Genomic DNA, 19,746 nt, shown 5'->3' with positions numbered 1-19,746 from the left:
CTCCTCTTAAGCAGGCCTGACACCATCAGAGCTGTCTCAGGCCGTTAAATCAGCGGTGGGCGACGCAGACACAATGCGCACACCGCCATTCTCTGTCTCTTCTACTCTCGGGAATTTACTCAGCAAATGCATTTTGCCTTAATTATCTTGCAAAAATCTGCAAACACACAGCATAAAAACAGACCCAATCACAGTTTTTTTGCTTTTATTATGAGATCATTCCCTCTTGGACACTTCTACACCGTGGGGTGTATAAATATAGAGGTATGTACAGCATTTTAGAAATATATATATATATATATACTTTGATAATATTTATTTTATGTGTTGCATTTGTACAGCCACGCCGTCCAACCTGCAGCTAATTCAGAGTGTTTAAGTCTTATAAGAGCTACATCCAGGCCACTCTTCACGGAACAACAGTAGCAGAAGTAACTTAGGTTGATAATTGTTCTATAATCTCTCAGCCTCTCTGTGTGCAAGCATTTCCTGAGGTTGGTTGGGATGTGTTGGGAAACCGATCCAGGTTCCCCAGCTTGTCTCAGGGTTGGAACGCGTAGAGTTGTTCTGATCACCGGTCCAGCCAGCATATCGAAGGGTAGCGCTCGTTCAGCGTCTTGCGCAGCTGAGCGCTTTGTGTCTTATCCCTGGTCTCCACCACGCACTCCACCTGTCAGCACAACAGAGACGTACGCGTCAGAATTATGGGAACGCAGGGAACGTTTTCTGTCTTCGTTGATACGTTTGATTACAATAAAGTGGAAGTTGTGTTGATGTGTGTTTTCTTATTAGACTCTCTGACTGCTGCAGCGCACCATGTTTCACCTCGTAAGGTGCTGAACTGATATGAACTGAAGTGAAGCAAGTGTGATCATAAGGGAAAAAAAGGGCTTCTTTTTTTCCCCAAAAGCTTCCAGGACTGCTGAGTATGGCGTGGCATTTATTGGCACATGGAAAGTGTGGACTGGTCATTGCAGCCATGTTGTCGTAAGTTGCCACACCGCTGGCTCACTGCAAAAAGGGAGCTAAAAGTAAGTGAAATTTTCTTAAAATCATTGTAATTTTCCTTGATTAGAGCAGGCAAATAAGACTATTTGCCAATGGAATAAGACTTTTGCACTTAAAATAGGAACAATTCATCTCCATTGTCTTATTTCAAGTGCAGGATAACTAATTATGTTATTTTAGAGATGAATTGTTCCTAAGTGTAAAAATCTTATTCCATTGGCAAATAGTCTTATTTGCCTGCTCAAATCAAAGTAAAACACACTAATTTCAAGAAACATTTACTTATTTTTAGATCCCTTTTTGCAGTGCTCCCAGTCATGGATACACTGCCACTGGACTCCAAGCAGGAACCCGATATGCTGCCAGCTTCACCACAGATGCTTGGTGAATGCTAAGTATTTGCCTCTTGTTCTCTAACACACCCACTGCTTCCTTCAGACCCTGTTGCTCCCCTAAACCCTGCAAAGGCCGTCAAGTTTCCCCCTGAATTCTAACAGTGAGCGATATCTTCTGAGTGTGAGTGTTGTTACTTAATGACGGGATAATAGTGAATGATAACAGCTGTAAAACCTATTAATGAATGCAAACTAACTTCATTACACAGTGATCTTGCATTGCTTGTGATTTTTGTTAAACAAGGGCAACAAAACAAGCAAGACTATCAGATTTCTAGCTGTGGATGTTTCATTTGTAGTTATTTAAACGGTTTAATCCAACAAAAACACCAGCAGGTCCTCATGTACGACCACATTATTGCCGTGTTGCATCGCCAAAAAGTTACTCTGGAGATCCACCGTTTTTCAACAAAAGAAAGACTAACGTCCAAAGGTATTAAACTGGCTTAAGTTTCCATCTAACACCACTAGATGTCCCTATATCCTAAACACTGCACCTTTAACATGCAATACGTGGACATGTTGGTGATCCAATGTCATGGTTGGTACCTATACAGTTAATATAATGCATGGATGTTTATTTTTTGTTATTCGCTGGTTAGATTGTGCAGTAATGAAAAAAGTATATGACTAGATTGCGAAGGAGGAGGACATTAGCTGCCTACCTTTGCTTTGAAGACATCTGACTTGTCACTGTGTCTGCGATGGCACACATCCAGTAGTCTAGGAGGGGAAATAAAACACGTGGCGGGGAGTCAAAGATTGCATCAAAAAGGGAACAGATTAAGACTAAAGACGCGTCCCTACCTGACGTCCTCTCTGGACAGCACGTCCAGCAGTTTGGCCATGTCTCCTGGCCATTCTCCCAGCTGCAGGGAGAACTTACTGACCCGGTCGTCCAGCACCAAGGCTCGGTCCACACACTGCCTCACCAGGTCCGGCTCCATGTTAGCGCTACTCACCACGACAACCACCCTGAGGCAGAAAGAGGCTGGAAGGTTAAAATGAGCGGTAACCAAAAGAATTACTGCCGCCAACAATGTTAAACAACCATGATGTCAACTGGGTCAAACATGAGTTTTTAAATTGTCTTTATTTGTCACTGCAACATACTTTCCATTGAAATTTGTCCTCTGGATTTAACCCATCCATTAGGGAGCAGTGGGCTGCCACCGGGTGGCGCCCAGGATGCATCCTGGGGCCTAAGGGTCTTGCTCAGGGACCAAGGCTCCATCTGAAAATGTCTAATTATAGCTCCCAGCTCCATTTCCTTGAACACTTTTGTGTGGAGGAAAGGAGCTACGGACTGCTTTAATTCTGACATCATTACATGCAGAAAGGCACATGGATGATGCGAGTCAAATCCGGGTCTACAGCCTTCTGAAAATGAACTACAAAGCACACGCTCTCTTCCCTCCGGATATTTTTGATAGTTTCTGTGAGGTGGGCTGTGCTTATATGGCATGTAACGCAAAGGATTGTGGGAGTCCTTCTAGCTTCTTAATGCCGGTAAGGGAGATCGTGAGGTTCCTATGCTAAAGTAGCTGTGAGAGGAAGCAGACAGGCTCATTTTCCTACCTCCTTTCCTTACTGACTGCACTATTCAGACAACACGTATCCTAGTGAACGCTGACACACTCCCGCTTTGGCCGAATAGTTCTTACCCAAAAGACGTATTTGGATGGAGCCCCAGAATAGCAGACTGTGGGATTCCAACCCAGGACTTCTGTACATTTAAAGGAGCAATAAGTAATGATGACATCTAGTGTTTCAAATTGGAACAACACATACACAACAGCCCGCCACTGACAACAGCCTGTGCCGTTTCCTTGACGGACCATTGCTGCTGTGAAACGCCACTTTATTTTTACTCAATTCAATTCAATTTTATTTATAAAGCGCCAATTCATGAAACATGTCATCTCAAGGCACTTTACAAAGTCAAATTCAATCATATTATACAGATTGGTCAAAAAGTTTCGATATAAGGGAACCAGTTGATTGCATTAAAGTCCCGACAAGCAGCATTCCCTCCTGGAGAAGCGTAGAGCCACAGGGAGAGTTGTCTGCATTGTACATGGCTTTGCAGCAATCCCTCATACTGAGCAAGCATGGAGTGACAGTGGGAAGAAAAACTCCCCATTAACGGGAAGGAAAACCTCCGGCAGAACCGGGCTCAGTATGAACGGTCATCTGCCTCGACCGACTGGGGTTACAGAAGACAGAACAGAGACACAACAAGAGAGACAAAAAAGCACAGAAGCACACATTGATCTAGTAATCTGTTCTACATTAGATGATAATAGCGGGTGAGCCGTCTTCTCTGGATGATGTCACAGCTAACAGAACGCCAGACCAGGTGTACCTACTATGAAGAAAAAAAAAGTTAAAAGCTGAAATGACAATAGTCATTTCAATGCAATGCAAAACTAGAGAACAGTAGAACTCAGTAGAGTGAGAAAAATAGGCCCTGATGTCCTCCAGTAGCCTAAGCCTATAGCAGCATAACTATAAAGGTAGCTCAGGGCAACATGAGCCACTCTAACAATAAGTGGCAAAAAGGAAAGTTTTAAGATTAGTCTTAAAAGTAGACAGGGTGTCTGCCTCACGGACCAAAACTGGGAGTTGGTTCCACAGGAAAGGAGCCTGATAGCTCCTAAAGGATCTGCCTCCCACACAGGTTAGTAATATGATGTTGTCTTCTGTTCTGTTTCTGGTCTGCTTCTCTTACTGGATTCCATGATTGCAGGCTGAGGCTTTTTGCTAAGACAAAACACCAAATGCTGCGCTTTATTTTGGAAACCATGTGAACTCTCATATGACTGGCTCAGGAACCAGGAAGTAAACATGGCCTATAGAGTGCACCGAAGTACTTCCACACGGTACCTCTAATTCTGAAAGGAGAAAAACATAGTTGATGGAGACTTCCATGTCCCTTCCATGCCAGGTGATAAACGAGAATGATTTTGGTTAATTTTACAGTAAACGTCTTACTTATTGCTCCTTTAAAATGATTTGTACCCAGACTGATGTGCACAAGCCAACCGCTAAACTCTTAACCTGACCCTAGCTAGTCAGGTTACTAAACTCTATGGTCTGTGATGGATTTCAGCCTCTACAATGTTAAAATATCTGACCTACTTTTTCCCTCTTAGTTCTGGTAGTTGCCCTGCCAATATGGCAGCCAGTCCCATGGCTCCCACGGGGTCCACTGTGGAGTGCTCCACCTCCTGAAATCGCAGCATCGCCACCAGAGAGTCTTCCTCACTGAGAACACAGACAAAAATTAGACACGTGAACTTCAAATCGCACTGGGAATTAGCCAAACGAGGTCTGAAAAATCACATTGCTGAGAATATTCTTCGTTCCATAACCTCGCAGCCTCGTTTGTCTCACATGGTCAGTAATAACTGATAAACAAAAACCTTTAAGGAGGTCAGAAGGCGTAAATGTGTCATGGAGGTGCAGTACCTGACAGGTATAACTTTGTCTATCAGTTTCTTGGCCAGATGGAAGGTGTTTGCTCCAAGCGATCGCTCGGTAAAATCTGAGAACACAAAATGATCATAGGGTAAGAAGAAACTTGTAAGAAAATGAACGTGCATTTAAATAAGTAATGTGCTCTACAGTCATGGGAAAAGAAGTTCATTCATCTGAGCATTTTCAGTGTGACCGGCTCTATAAGAACGTTTGGGCAGTTTGATGTGTGTCTGTGTGCTTAAAACACAACGGCAGAAAGGGAAAACATCAGCAGTGACCCTGGAGAAGCATTTTCTGCAGTCCATCAAATTAGGAAGGGTTATAAAGCTCTTTCCAAGTGATCTGAAGACACTTTGGAGTCATGGAGTAAACTCCTCGATGTACTAAAGTGTTCAAGAGTAAAATGCTAAGGCTGAAGCTTGGCCTAAACCGAGCCATAAACGGGACGATCCGATACACAGCAGCACATCTACAGCAGAAGAGCTGAAAAAGGAAAGGAATAAAAGGTGCTGCAATGGATCACAGTTCAGATCTCCACCTGATTCACGTTGCTTCGGTGGGGCTTTAAGAGAGCGGTCCAGAAGGAATGTCTGAAAACCTCAGTGAACTGAACCATGGTCAGACAGCAAAGTGGGTCAAAATTACTCCACAATAATTTAGGAGATAAATTAGACGGAAAACATCTACTTAGTTTTTGCTTCTGAAGGCGGCTCCAAGGTGAATCATGGGATATAATTAGTTTTCTTTTCATGATAGTAAAGTATTGATGATCATCTTTTTTCCCCATAACTGTAAATGAACTCAACCCACAGTGCAGGTTTTCATTGAGCGTCCAGAGGCGACGTGAACTTACCTCCATACAGTTTCTTATTTGGGTAGCTCTGCATGTTTTTGACTGGGCCGTCTGTTTTCAGAGATTGTAACAGCAACGGGAAACCCTCTGGTTCAATTCCCTGTTAAAATAAGTGCAACAGTGAATATCTCAAAGCACTGATAATGCCATACTGTCATATGTTTAGAGGAAGCAATGTTTACTGTGATTAAGATCCAAAAGGCAGATTGTGAAGTGGGAACTGAAATACAAATATTGACGAAGTTCCATCAACCCTGAATCCGCCTAGGGATGTAATTCTCTTCTGAATGGTTGGTTTTCACATGAATGTTTTCACAGTTTATATAGACACTGTGAACCCCCCTGCAATAGTAAAAACGGATTTATTTTCTATTTCAATGCTTTGCACTGTGAACAATTGCTGTATCTGTTCTCAGGTTGTCAGATCATGACGATAATAGGGTCTTCTAATTATGCTACATAAAACTCAGCTGTAAGTTCCGGATCTTTCTAGAAGTAGCGGTTTTCCTTCCAGACTAATAATTATAGATATGTTCAACGAAAGCAACATGCCGTTTTTACTACCTGTAACTTACATAAAGTTCCAAAAACTAAACTTTAAATTCCAGGAAGTGACTTGCACCAGTTCTGGAAATTTACCAAAAGCTGACTTTAAGTTCTCAAAAAATAAACTGTACGTTTCATAAATTTAATTGTATGTTTTGTGAAATTACGCGTCAGATTTTGTTAAAGTAACCTGTAAGTCACGTGATTGGAAGTATTCTGTAAGTTCTGCACACATTGTACAAGTAAATCAACAGGTCCAAAAAGTAACATATTTAAAACCCAAGAGAGTGTGTCCTGGCTAGAATAAAAGCCTTTAGTTTGTGTTAAAAACAAGAAAGCGCGTTTAGAGTTTGCCAAAAGCCACGTGGGCAACTCCATAAATGTATGTTGGAAGTAGTTCTGGTTAGATGAGACTAAGAATGAACCTTTTGGCCACCAAGGAAAACTTTACGGCTACGTTCACACTACAGGTCTTAATGCTCAGTTCAGATTTTTTTGTGAAATCAGATTTTTTTGCGTGTCGTTCACATTTCCAAATATATGCGACTTGTATGTGATCTACTGTGTGAACTGAATGCGTTCAACCTAAGTGTCCCACATGTGCACTCGAGGACGCGATGACGTCACACGTAGCAAAGCGTCCTCAGTGTTTGCAGGAGTAAACATGGATTATAATGCTGCCGCGCTTTTTGCGATCTTTAATTTATTTTCTAACCGGTGCTTTCTCTCCATTGACTGCTCTCCTCATTGTTGTCCGCTATGGGTGTCGTCTCTCTTCCCACTTCTGCATAGCCGGACGCAGAATAGTGACGTTTGTCGAGCATCGGTGACTTACAGGTCCGATAAATACGACCCGGCCGTACAGACACAGGTCGCATTTGAAAAAGATCAGATATGTATCGGATTCAGGACCACATTTCCAAGTGGCCTGGGTCGCATTTGAAAAAAATCCGATCTGTGTTGTTCAGACTGTCATAAAAAGATCAGATCCAGGTCGCATATGGGCAAAGAAATCGGAATTGGGTCACTTCAGGCTGCAGTGTGAACGTAGCCAAAGTCTGGCTCAAACCCAACACATCAGGATAACATGGTGGCGGCAGCATCGTGCTGTGGGGATGTTTTTTTCAGCAGCAGGAACTGGGAAATGGGTCCAAGTTGAGTGAAAGATGGATGGTGCTGAATACAGGGAGTCTGGCTGCGGTTTGAGACCGGGACGGAGGTCCAAATAAACAGTTATGTATGCTGACGTTTTATGGTGTTTAGTCCTATTGGTTGTTTACTAAGGGGTGGTCCTGTTTCTGTTGAATTTGCATTTTATCTAAGCCATTACTAGGCCATTGTTTGGGCAATAGTATATAGCTTGTTACTCCACATTACTCCAGACTTTTTGAATTGAGAAAGCTTCCTGGAGAGGAAGCGAAACATCTTCAACTACGGAAAACAAGTCCAGTTGTTTGTTTTTTAATTTTTTTTTGGAATATTGGTTGTTTATAATATAGCTTCATCTTCTCCATTTTAGATAAAAAATGGCAAGTTGTTTTGCAAGGCCTTTTGTGTATTGCAAGGTATTTTGTGGTGTTCCAAACACCAAGAAAATATATGCTCCAGACAGTAATATGAATGTCCAGTGAAATTAACCTGTAAGTTTCAGAAAGTTACCAAAGCAAACCGTCAGTTCCAGAAAATAAAACACAAATTCCATGAAATTAAGGTTCTGTAAAGCGATTTTGTCAAAGCAACATGTCAGTTGTGGTTAAACAATTTGCTGAAAGTATACAAAAAGTTCTAAAAGTCCCCGAATGCAACGTCTATGCTCATTTGATGTAACCTGTAGGTTCAAGGAAGTAAATTTAATTTTGTTTGATTGAAACCTGTGAGTTACCCATGCAGTTTGGTACCTTTTGGAAAGTTAGTCTCAAAATTTAATAAATATCTAAGATATGTAAAACCCCAGTTTAAGTTCTGGAAAGTACCATATATGTTCCATAAAGGGATTTGCTGTATCATGGACTGCTAATAATGTCTCCATACAGTTATAGACAGCTCCTGTGTGAAAAAGAGGCGTTCAAACAAGTAAAACATGGCAGAAAAGAAAAGGAAAACATAACGTAGATAAATGAAGTCATTGCAATAGAAAGGAGCCAACAGGAACAACAGCCGTGGTTATAGCACCCACAGACATCATTTACTTAGACGCGTCATAGGGCGCAGGTTCGCACGTCAACGTCACCGCCATATTGTATGTGGCAGAAAAAAGTTGAGTTCTGTTAAGATACCTCATTCCTGTGCTGCATGGAAATGTATTCGGGCTGATTTCACTACTTGTATTTGCCTTCTATATATATATATATATGTATATATATATATATATATATATATATATATATATATATAAATATATATATATATATAAATATATATAAATATATATATATATATATATATATATATATATATATATATATAGAAGGCAGATACAAGATACACACACACACATACATACATACATACATACATATATATATATATATATATATATATATATATATATATATATATATATATATATATATATATATTTGTGTGTGTGTATGTGTTATGAATATAAGGATCGATTTGTTAAATCTAAACATTGTGGTCTTCATTATTTCACAAAACCGTGTCACATGTGAACCTTTAGGAACAGACTTTTTGGGGGAGTATTAAAGAGGTAAAACTAATAATATGAGAAATAAAAGTCCTAGGTCAATAAAGTAAAAAAACCCTACAAAAGTTATAATGTTATGAGAAAAACGTCATATTATGAGAATTAAGAGGGAACATTTCCAGAATAGTCACAGTTTGCAGAATTATTTCACTCCTGGAGTAATAGGGCCAGGTTAGATTATTTTAAATATTTTTATTCTTTAGGGGAATAAATTCAGGAGAATGAAGCTAAAGGGATACGAAAATAAACTTGTAATATTACAAAAACAAAAATACTACGAATACAAAGTATATTCAGAGATTAAAGTCCCTCTGATACTGTTTAAGTGACTGAGTAACTGCAGATTTGCCACATTTAACATGGCGGACGCTCTGACGCATCGCAGCATAAGCAGAACCCGCCCAATGACGCGTCTACGTATATAATGTCTATGATAGCACCGCTGTGAAGCAGCAGCCATTAAATGTCTGAGTTTTTACGTGTACTTACTATAACGAGAATCTGAGAGTTGAGGTGTTTGACGGCTGCAGCGGTGCTGGCCAGGAGTCCATACTGTCCTGCCGCAGGAACGATCACTGCATCCACTTTGGGCACCTGCTCAAAGATCTCCATGCCCACAGTTCCCAGTCCTGCTAGGTAGGCTTCACTTTCATCTCTGGAAACAATTTGGAAAGATTTTTATTTCCCCGCCACACACTCATCCCTGCTGCTATCAGATTATACAATGCTGCACTGTAACTGTAACCATAACTGTAATAACCAATGTGCAATAACTAATGTGCAATAATCTATTTAATACACTGTGCTATAATCTGTGCAATGATCCTGAAAGAGGTAACTTCTGCTGCTATCACCAAGTGAATATATGTCAATACAAATTTTACTTAAACCGTGAAAGTACATATGACATCATCTGCCTACTCTGATTTCTTTTGTATTTTTATTCTTATTTTTTTCTCATTTTCTTTTTGATCCACTGTATATAGGAAGGTACACTGTATATAACTGCACTTTTTCCTACTTTTGGCACCTTCTCCTGACTATTGACTGACTATTGAGCTGATGTGACAAGTGAATTTCTCCAATGTGAGATCAATAAAGACTATCTTATCTTATGTTATCTTATCTTATCTTATCTTATCTTACACATTAAGAACACGCAGTAAATGCACATGAACTCATTTTGAAGTGAGCATGCGGAGACTGACTCCTCCAGGTAGAGGTATCCGTTCTCTTTGGCCAGATGGCGGGCGTGGTTCCGGGAGTCGTGGCCGGTGCCGCCGTAGGAGATGACCATGGCGCCATAGTCCCTGTAGGTCCGCAGACGGGGAGAGGAGCAGCTCGACGGCATGATGGCGAACACCGGGATCTTCATCTCTACGGCGTGGTGAGCCACAGCCATGGAAAAGTTACAGTCGGTGGCCACAATCACACCCTTCCTCTGCTGCTCCTGGAGGGACACAAACTCACTCCCGTCACCCTCATCGTCCCCCACAGGCGTACAGGAGAGACATGCGGGTTTGTGACATTTTATTTAAAGCGTGGCCCAGAGCTGCAGCCGGGCCGACAGAATCAGACTCCCTTTTCGCCTCCTCCTGGTTAGCTTTTACCTGTGTGAGGGAGGTGAGCAGGTACAGCGCTCCTCTCTCCTTCACGGAGCATGTGTAGTGCAGGTGCTCCTTCTTCAGGTAGATCTCCATCCCGTACTGTTTGGACAGCCTGGAATACTGCGCAATAAAGAAGCAGCATTAATCATTTAATATTCCCTGTTAATTTAGATTTAAGTGGGTTCTCTAGCAGCTGTTTTCTGTTGAGTTTAGACATTAAGGCCACGCCTGGTGGACCGGCAACCCTGCATGGATAAACGGGTAGAGATAATGGATGGATGGAGGCGATGCTCAGTAGTTTAGACAGAAAGTCATCCACTGCTAAAACAGACTAAACTTAACTAAAAATAACTTAACATTTTCTTGAAATTAATGTATTTGTACTTTATTTGAGCAGGTAAATAAGATGGAATAAAATTTTTGCACTTAAAATAGGAATAACTCATCTCCATCAACTTATTTCAAGTGCATTATATCTAATTATCTTATTTTAGGGGTAAACTTACTCTGTCCATTGGCAGATAATCTTATTTACCTGCTCAAATCAAGGACAAATACACTCATTTCAAGAAAATTTTACTTATTTTTAGTTATGTTTTTGCAGTGCAATAGTTAGTTCAATTCAGAAATACTTTACTTGTCCCAAAAGGAAATAGGATGCAGTCAACACAGTCATGAATTCAGCAGCTTATACAATCAAATTTAGGAGCGATAACATTCAGAAGTGGTTCCTATCAAATCTGTAAGTCATTCAGAAGGAAATGTGTTCCTCTCTTCTTCGCTAAGGTGCTTTAGTTCGTTGACGTTTGCAGACGTTTGTTTCTATTTATGTCCCGTATCACCACTGCATTACGATCAGGTTGAGATCTGGGCATTGATCCGGACCTGTTGATCCGGACCTGTTGCTTCTCAAGCTTCAGCTGTTTGAGCGGTGGACTCACATTTGACTCCAAAATGCTTTACTATACAGAGAAGCTCCTGTTTAGACAAAACAAGCCCAGATCACCATCAGCGTGCTTGAAATGAGTGGGTTTGTGCTGATGTACCGTGTTTGGTTTTCAGCTGTGCTTTATGACCACATTTCTCATATATCCGGTCTCATCTCCTTAAAAGATGTTGTTGCAGCTCTTTTTTCTGATTGCCCTGTCAGGAACTTCAGCTAATTAACCATTAATTGACCGAGGTCTGCAGAATCTGAGATGGAGCTGTTGACTTTTTTGTCATTTCTCTGAACGTTGCATGATTTGACTTTGGAGTGAATTTGTGGGACGTCTGTGTTGGTGGCCGTCTTAAATGTTTTCTAATATGGAGAAATTTCACTAAGTGGTGGATGTCACATTAAACTGAAATTGCCTTGTAACCCTTTTCTGATTAACCGGTTTCATGGCAATTGTTCTCTGAGGTAATTGCTGATCGGTCGTTGCCTTGGCATTGTGTTTTCGCACACCTGGACGCTAAGGTGGAGCAAATTCCTGCTTTTATGGAGGTCGTCACTTTGTTGAGGATCTGCTCCTTTTCTTTTTTTTAGATAAAGTTGTTTTTCCAGTAACTATGAGACAGAATCAAGAAATACTTAAGCTCTTAGGGTGACTAAAGTCTATCCACTCTTACATGTGAAAAGAAAACTCAATGTGCTATTCTGTACTATTACTTTTTTTAAATATCAGGACCAGAACATGTTTCTGCCAATGAATACAATTATTCAAATGTTTGAACTTCTAAGCTCTTTCCTGTTTTATGGCAAAGCTTCCTTTAGCTCCCCGAAAGCTGAATATACTCCTCTTTCTATTTACATCAGCATTATTTCATGCAACCAGCATACCGTACAAGGTGTCTTCTGTATCACTGACTGGATGGTGAAGGCTGCGGCGCTGATGTCCTCAAAGCGGAGGTACTGAACTGGAGGCCTGGGGACGATCCTGAACTCACTCACTCTTCTGATTTTCGGGGGATCCATTAGCTTTATTTCAGGAGGTGCAACCGCTTTGACTTCGTGAAACCTGACGTCTCCATTGAGAAGTTCCTCCTCGCCAAAGTCCTTGAGACGCTCTGGTTCGATCAGAGTAGGCCGGCGGCCCGAGGTGCCGTTACAGACGGCTTTGTAGGAGCCGCCCGGCTGACTGGGGCCCAGACGCAGTTCCTCTCTGAAATAATAAAAGCAAAAGGGTGGAACACAACTTTTAAGTCCTGACGTCCTTGTCGGAAAGTGTCGGTCTAAAGCTGTAGTTGTGACTTTCAAACAGAGAAACAACCTCTAACTTTTTAACTTGAGTTTGTTTATTCAACAGGGAAAAAAGTTCAAAGATATCTACCAGATGCACAATTGCAGCTTTTCTGTGAGATCTAGGTTGGTTGAGTGAGACGGTCATGGGAGGAGGTGGATTATTTTGTCTGTTCAACCACTGAACTTTGATTTGGCCCAATTATGATCAACTTCAGTTTACCGATGGATGCTACCAGATTTTTATGTAAAATGTCTCCATATTTGAGAGTCTTTCTGATGTTGTGCACCAGAACAAGGTTCCTGGGGTTGATACAACAGGAACTGACCATCCACCACACTTTGCAGTAAGTATTTCTGGTTTACTGCCAAAAAGCTGTATCTCAGTATCCTCTAGTGGATTCCAGCTAGTGTCCCAATAGAGTTCAAACTTTGCATGTAAACATCTCTGATAGTAGGACTGCCATGCCTCCCAAACAACCAGTTGGTATGTTGATAGCCCAGAGACTTAGGCTACGTTCACCCTGCAGCCTGAAATGACCCAATTCCGATTTTTTTGCCCATATGCGACCTGGATCTGATCTTTTTATGACAGTCTGAACAACACAGATCAGATTTTTTCAAATGCGACCCAGGCCACTTGGATATGTGGTCCTGAATCCGATACGTATCTGATCTTTTCAAATGCGACCTGTGTCTGTACGGCCGGGTCGCATTTATCGGACCTGTAAGTCACCAATACTCGACAAACGTCACTATTCTGCGTCCTGCTATGCAGAAGCGGGAAGAAAGACGACATCCATAGTGGACTACAATGAGGAGAGCAGTCAATGGAGAGAAAGCTCCGGTTAGAAAATAGATTTATGACCGCAAAATGCGCGCCAGCATTATAATCCTTGTTTACTTTCACAAACACTGAGGACGCTTGCTACGTGTGACGTCATCGCGTCCTCGAGTGCACATGCGGGACACTTAGGTTGAACGCATTCAGTTCACACAGGAGATCACATACAAGTCGCATATATTTGGAAATGTGAACGACTACACAAAAAAGATCCGATTTCACAAAAAAATCTGAATTGAGCATTAAGACCTGCAGTGTGAACGTAGCCTTAGTCAGGTCCGCACAGGTCTGCCAAAAAAGTGGATCAGACAGCTGCAGCTGATCCAGAATGCTGCTGCCCGCGTCCTCACTAAGACTAAGAAAGTAGAGCACATCACCCCAGTTCTAAAGTCCTTACACTGGCTCCCTGTATCTCAGAGAATAGACTTTAAAATCCTTCTGTTAGTCTATAAATCCCTGAATGGCTTAGCACCTAAATACATCACAGACTTGTTATCAGTGTATCAACCCTCCAGACCACTAAGGTCTTCTGGCTCCAGCCTACTCTGCAGAACCAGAACCAGAACCAAACATAGAGAAGCAGCATTTAGTTTTTATACTCCATTTATTTCAGAAAACTGTAAATGTGCTGAAAGCCTGAGTTCCTCTAAACAAATTAAACAGTTTTTGTTAACCTATTTGTGTAGAGTTGACAATAAATCTTAATGTTGAAGTTTGTAGTCCAACTTGTTTTACATGTTTTAAATGTGTCTTTTCCATTTTCATGTACAGCACTTTCAATTGTCTTGTTACTGAAAAGTGCTTTATAAATAAATGCACCTTGCCTAAGTGGCACACCCTTTAATGCAGCTCTTCAGCAGTGAGTCTTGCAGATCTTGACAGAAACTTCCTTCAACTGTGTTTGTTCCAGTTGTTTTAAACTTCGCAGCTCTTGTTCCAACATTTTGCACCCCTTGCTGCTGTTTGCTGACTGTTAAAGTTTAGCACTCATCTCCCTTTCTTTAACGAAATGTTCTCTTGTTCTTCCTGTTTTGAAGAGTGGCTACATCCTATTTACTCCCCAGGGAAACAGCCAGCCAAGGATTAACAACAAAAGCTCCTTGTGACCGTGATTATGGAGGACCAACTCTGACACATTTAAGAATAAATATACAAATAAATACAGAAATAAATACACACTCAATAAATAAATAAGCATGACGTAGATGCACAAAAATAAAACAAATAATTTAGGTATAACAATAATTCTTTCTGGATCTATTCTCGTAATCTATTATCACTAATGATTTAAGACCTCACCAGAGCTTCCTCAGTCTTTCCACCATCATCGCTTCAACTGCTTCACTACCTAATTATGCATGATCATTCTCCTGATTAGATATTATTGCACATTTCTAATATAATATCAGGCATGTTAAACAGCTGAGTATGATTAGGTGTTGATCTCGTCACACTGGTGTTACTCTTTTTAAGAAAACAAAGTCAGTCCTGCTGTTGTTCAAGCCATTTGTTTGGTGGTGGCATTTTGCTGAAAGATGAAAAAAACATTTTTTTTTGCATGATGTTGACGTCACTTAGGAACTCTGACTAAGTTAGCAGTTTAGTAATGGATTTAGCTGCCCATCCCACACTTAAAAATGACTTAACTCATTTTAAATATAATCTGGAATAATGTCATCTGGAACTACAGCGTTGTTTTCAAATCAAGTTGTTAAATGAAGCAGCTCACTCACTGCAATAAAACGGAACAAAAGATAAGTAACATTTTATTACAAATTATATTTGTCCTTGATTTTGAGCTGGTAAATAAGATGATCTGCCAATGGAATGAGTAGTTGACCCCTAAAATAAGATAATTAGACATAATGTACTTAAAATAAGATGATGCAGATGAGTTATTCCTATTAAAGTGCAAACATCTTATTCCATTGGCAGATCATCCTATTTATCTGCTCCAATCAAGAACAAATACACTGATTTCAAGAAGGTTTTACTTATTTCTAGTTCCGTTTTTGCAGTGCTGATCCATTGTGGCTATGGTCGGTATCAGCATGTAGATTCTAGCTATGGAATCTGATGCTAACCAACAAATAAAGAGCAGTTGTTCCCTTAAGAACCCCCACCCCCCTTAATTTGCATAATGAGGCAGAAATGCATACAAAAATGGATAAAGGAGAGGCATAAATAAATACGGTTGAAGAAATTAATGGGGTAAAACTATAGAAAGGAACAATAAAACAGACAAAAATATTAAAACATACACAGAAATAAAAACATTTAAAAAAAAACTCACTAATTAATAAAGATGACAACTATAATGAACAATACATAAGGTGCTTATTAAAAAGAGGAATAAGTAAATAGAGATATTTATATTTATATCTGATTGTATATTTTAATTACTGCTTACATTTATTTATTTGCTGTATTTTTTGTATGTATTTTATGCTGATATGTTCATTGAGCATGTACTTTCCATATTTATTTTTAATTGTGTCAGGGTTGGTCCTCCATAGCCATTTCTAGGACCTGTCAGGCGTACCCAGCTTTTAAAAATGTCCACATATTCACTTCAGTTCGATGCCTGTAGACTTTCTCGCTAAAAGAGACCTGTTACGTTTTTTTTTTTTTAAAGTTTCTGAGATTTCTGAGAAATGTCACTGACCTCAAGAAGACTAGAGATGTTCAATAAAACCCTGAATATAGGGTTCATTTTTCACTCTGAGATGAACTGATTCACCTTTCACATCAACTCGGCTTTAACTGTCGGTGATTGATCACATCAATAAGCCTACTTATGATTTATTGCTTAGTCCGGCTCCTCTTTTTAGGGAGATGCAAATTAAGTGGTGATTAAGGACTGAAGGCAAGACAGCTTGATTTATAACAGCCTGGTAAGTGGACACAGGATGGGACAATTCATCTGATTTGTTTAATTTTGCTTCATATTCTCTCATTTCTCAAAGGACACCAAACAAACCTGGTTTAGACTGTTTTTTTTTTTTTTTTTTTCCAAGGTGCATGTCTCAAAGTGTAATTTATAGAGCAGGCTTTCTGCTACATAAAGGATTACCTGCAATGCATTAAGTAATGTGCTTAGGCACTAAAACAAATCAAAATGGATTTAGTGGATGTGCTTTTATTTTTTGGCAGACATCCACCAGGTGGAGCTGCTCTCTCAGCCATATCTCCGGGTGACGCCAACACTCTGCAGACACCACCCTGCTCTATTTCTTTCACCGTGATCTATTATAAGTAGCACATTCACCTTTCACCCGGGCTCACAGATCCATTATCGCTCTCTGCTCCAATTATTTCTAGTCCGGTGCTATACAGAGTGCCCCTATTATTGTGAATGGGAATAAGAGCGAAGCCTAAAGCTGCAGCAGCGATAAAGGAGCTTTCATTCAAGGGCCGTATTCAACAACAACAACAAAAAAAGCATCAAAGAAAGGTAAAGAAAAACACAGCGACCTTGAAGTACCTCTTCAAATGAGAAGATGAGGAGATCAAGCGATGAGCGAAAGCTTATTTTACTTAAAAAAAAAAATAATAAAGATTGAGGATGAAGCAAAAAAGGTGACGGAGGCGTTTTAACCCAGCAGGCTTTTATCATAATCTGCCTCTTAATGTCAGGCTTTTTCGTGAAAGAGTTCATTCAGAGAAACTGAAGCATTTTCTGCAAACTGACTGCTGAGGTTGCTTCGTCACAGCTTTTTTTTTTTTCTAGGAGTTGCCTCGCATTTCTCAGATTTGGTAGCTTTAGCCTTCGTGAGTGACAAACCAAAAGATTTGGATTTAGACGCGACAAGGCAAGCGAGTCCTTTCCCAAAACGACTCTTAAGAGGCTCTTCTTCTCCACAAGCTTTTGGTTTCCCTCTGATTTTCAGGCAGAATCGCTCAAAATCACCAAACAAACCAAAAAGAGAAACAGGATTATGACGGAGTTTGAGAGTATGGAGAACTGGGAGAGGAAAACAATGGGGAGGTAGAAGAAGAGCTGATTTTTTTTTTTCAGCCGCCTGGTCAGTAATTGAAGCCTGTAGAACCAGATAAAGGATTTGGAGGATCAATGCTGCTTTTGTGGGATTCCCTTTTGCAACAAGGATTTCAGGATGTACCTGAACAAGCGTGCTGCAGATCAAAAAGGGGCATAGAGGAGCAAAAACCATCAAACTCTAGACGTAGGCGGTGGAGTTTGTATCTTAGAGCAGATCTGTCGCTACAGGGGTCTGTCGGAGGAGGGCAGGGGTCTGGGTCTCTACTCGTCGGTATTTCCCACCTCTCCCAGAAGGGGTCATTCTCCTCGCTGTCTTTAATCGCAGGTCTCGGTGAGAACAAACGCTCCAGCCGCTCGCTCAGGTAGCTCGAGTAGAATAACTGGGCGGCAAAGTTCATCCTGACAGAGGAAGCTCCCTCTCTCTCTCGCGAGCTGGAGACCGAATCCCTCTCCTTGCTCCGGCGGCGGTGTGTCCGAGGGACGACAGGACACTGACTGGTGCTGCTCCCCCCGGCTGAGCTCCCTCACTCCATCCCAAGCCCGGAGTTACTTAAGAGTGGATTACCCATGGACACATGGTGGCCGTGGAGCGTCTCTGCTGTGGCTCTATTCCTGGGCCCGGATTACTTCCCCTTTCTGTGACGCGCTGCTAATCAGACCGTCTAAGGAGATAGATGTGGAATTAGGGTTTATCTGGAGACCGGTGAACTGGAAGCTCCACCACACAGAAGTAAAAAAAAAAAAAAAAAAAAACCTGCATGGGACGAGAAAATCAAAGACTTTGGGTTGAAATTTGTCGCCTAAAAGTTTAGGAAAATGGAGCGGCACGCCTCGTCTTTTCTTTGATTCGCTGCTGCTGCCTCGAAGGGGAATGCATCTATAAGAAAGAGCAAATATCAGGCAAGGCAAGGCAAGGCAAGGCAAATTTATTTATATAGCACAATTCAGTACAAAGACAATGCATATGGAGGACCAAGTCTTCCATATCTAAAAATAAATACAGAAATAAATAAATGCTCAATAAATAAATAAGAATACAATTAATTGCCACCAAATTAATAAATGTAGGTAGAAATTAAATTATACAGTGAGACATAAATGTATATATCTCTTTTAATTAGCTTATTTATTTATTTGCCTTTGTAATAATTACCTTATTTATTTATTGTGCGTTATAATCTTCAACTTTATTTATTAATTACTTATATTTTTTAAGTATTTATTTATGTGCATGTTATAATATTTTTGTCTGTTTTATTCTTCCTTTGTATTTTTTTACCCTATATATTTCTGTGATGCTATTTATTTCTGCCTGTCCTTTTTACATTTCTGCCTGTCCTTTTTACATTTCTGTATGCATTTCTGCCTCATTATGCAAATGAGGAGGGCTGTGTCTTAAGGGCTCAACTTCTTCCCATTGGTTGGTTAGCATTTTACTGCCATCGGTCAAATCTACATGGCTTTTCCCCGCACTAAAGCATTGTTAAGTAATGTCAAACTCAGCAGTCAGACGTTCAGTGGCCGACCTCTTAAGGAAAGCTGCTACATCATGGCAATAAAAAGCACTACAGATTATCATTATTCTATCCATGTTGGTCTAATTTGTGAAGGAGGCGGAGTTTCATCAAGCCGAGCCAACATTTCCCCTCAGCTGCAACACTTGGGGTTCACGCTGCGTCTTTAAGCATGATCCAGCACCGCAGTGGAGTTGGTTTGAATTTGGATATTGGACATTCAAGCTCCACGGAGTCAACGGGATCTAGCTCATGGTTAATCCGATTGAGGGACTCCGATTTCGGCCAGCGTCTCTCAGCTGCTCCCGCCTCCCACACGCGGTGGTGCAGTTAGAGACTGTCAAAAAACTTTTGAACCAAGCTCTCTTGAGAAATAAAAATCAATAAATGTATTATCTTGTGACCAGCTAAGATAAACTAATATAAATTGATGTCAATAGATAAAATCTGTAAGGCACATTTGTTTTTATTCATTTTTAAGCTATTTTCAATTTTCAAGACAAAAATTGGGACTTTTCCTTACAGATGTTTTTTAGTGGCTTGATTTTATATTAGTTTTGTCATAGGTGGT

The 19,746-nt window shown here is 40.6% G+C and overlaps 1 protein-coding gene across 1 annotated transcript; it reads right to left on the bottom strand.

Annotated features, from left to right (window-relative positions):
• Positions 1 to 190: 190 nt before the first annotated feature.
• On the bottom strand, positions 191 to 18,288 carry LOC105926159 (L-threonine ammonia-lyase). Its single transcript, XM_012862376.3, has 11 exons — positions 17,944 to 18,288; positions 12,419 to 12,740; positions 10,600 to 10,716; positions 10,198 to 10,439; positions 9,479 to 9,644; positions 5,737 to 5,836; positions 4,875 to 4,950; positions 4,545 to 4,670; positions 2,211 to 2,378; positions 2,069 to 2,126; positions 191 to 670 (listed from the first exon to the last, which is right to left on the bottom strand). The coding sequence occupies exons 1-11, from the start codon at positions 18,057 to 18,059 to the stop codon at positions 572 to 574; spliced, it is 1,590 nt and encodes a 529-aa protein (XP_012717830.1). The 5' UTR covers positions 18,060 to 18,288; the 3' UTR covers positions 191 to 571.
• Positions 18,289 to 19,746: the final 1,458 nt, after the last annotated feature.

This window comes from Fundulus heteroclitus, chromosome 22, assembly GCF_011125445.2.
Source record: "Fundulus heteroclitus isolate FHET01 chromosome 22, MU-UCD_Fhet_4.1, whole genome shotgun sequence".
NCBI lineage: Eukaryota > Metazoa > Chordata > Actinopteri > Cyprinodontiformes > Fundulidae > Fundulus > Fundulus heteroclitus.
This window is presented reverse-complemented; position numbering and strand designations above follow the sequence as displayed.

What these genes read in the sequence shown, in the direction of transcription:
- LOC105926159 (XM_012862376.3), bottom strand. Translation starts at nt 18,059, where the DNA reads ATGAACTTTGCCGCCCAGTTATTCTACTCGAGCTACCTGAGCGAGCGG. An exon ending in ACTCTCAGATTCTCGTTATA is followed by an intron (nt 5,837 to 9,478) that starts GTAAGTACACGT and finishes TTATTTTAACAG; the next exon opens with GGAATTGAACCAGAGGGTTT. An exon ending in CCAGAACTAAGAGGGAAAAA is followed by an intron (nt 2,379 to 4,544) that starts GTAGGTCAGATA and finishes TTTCTGCCTCAG; the next exon opens with GGTGGTTGTCGTGGTGAGTA.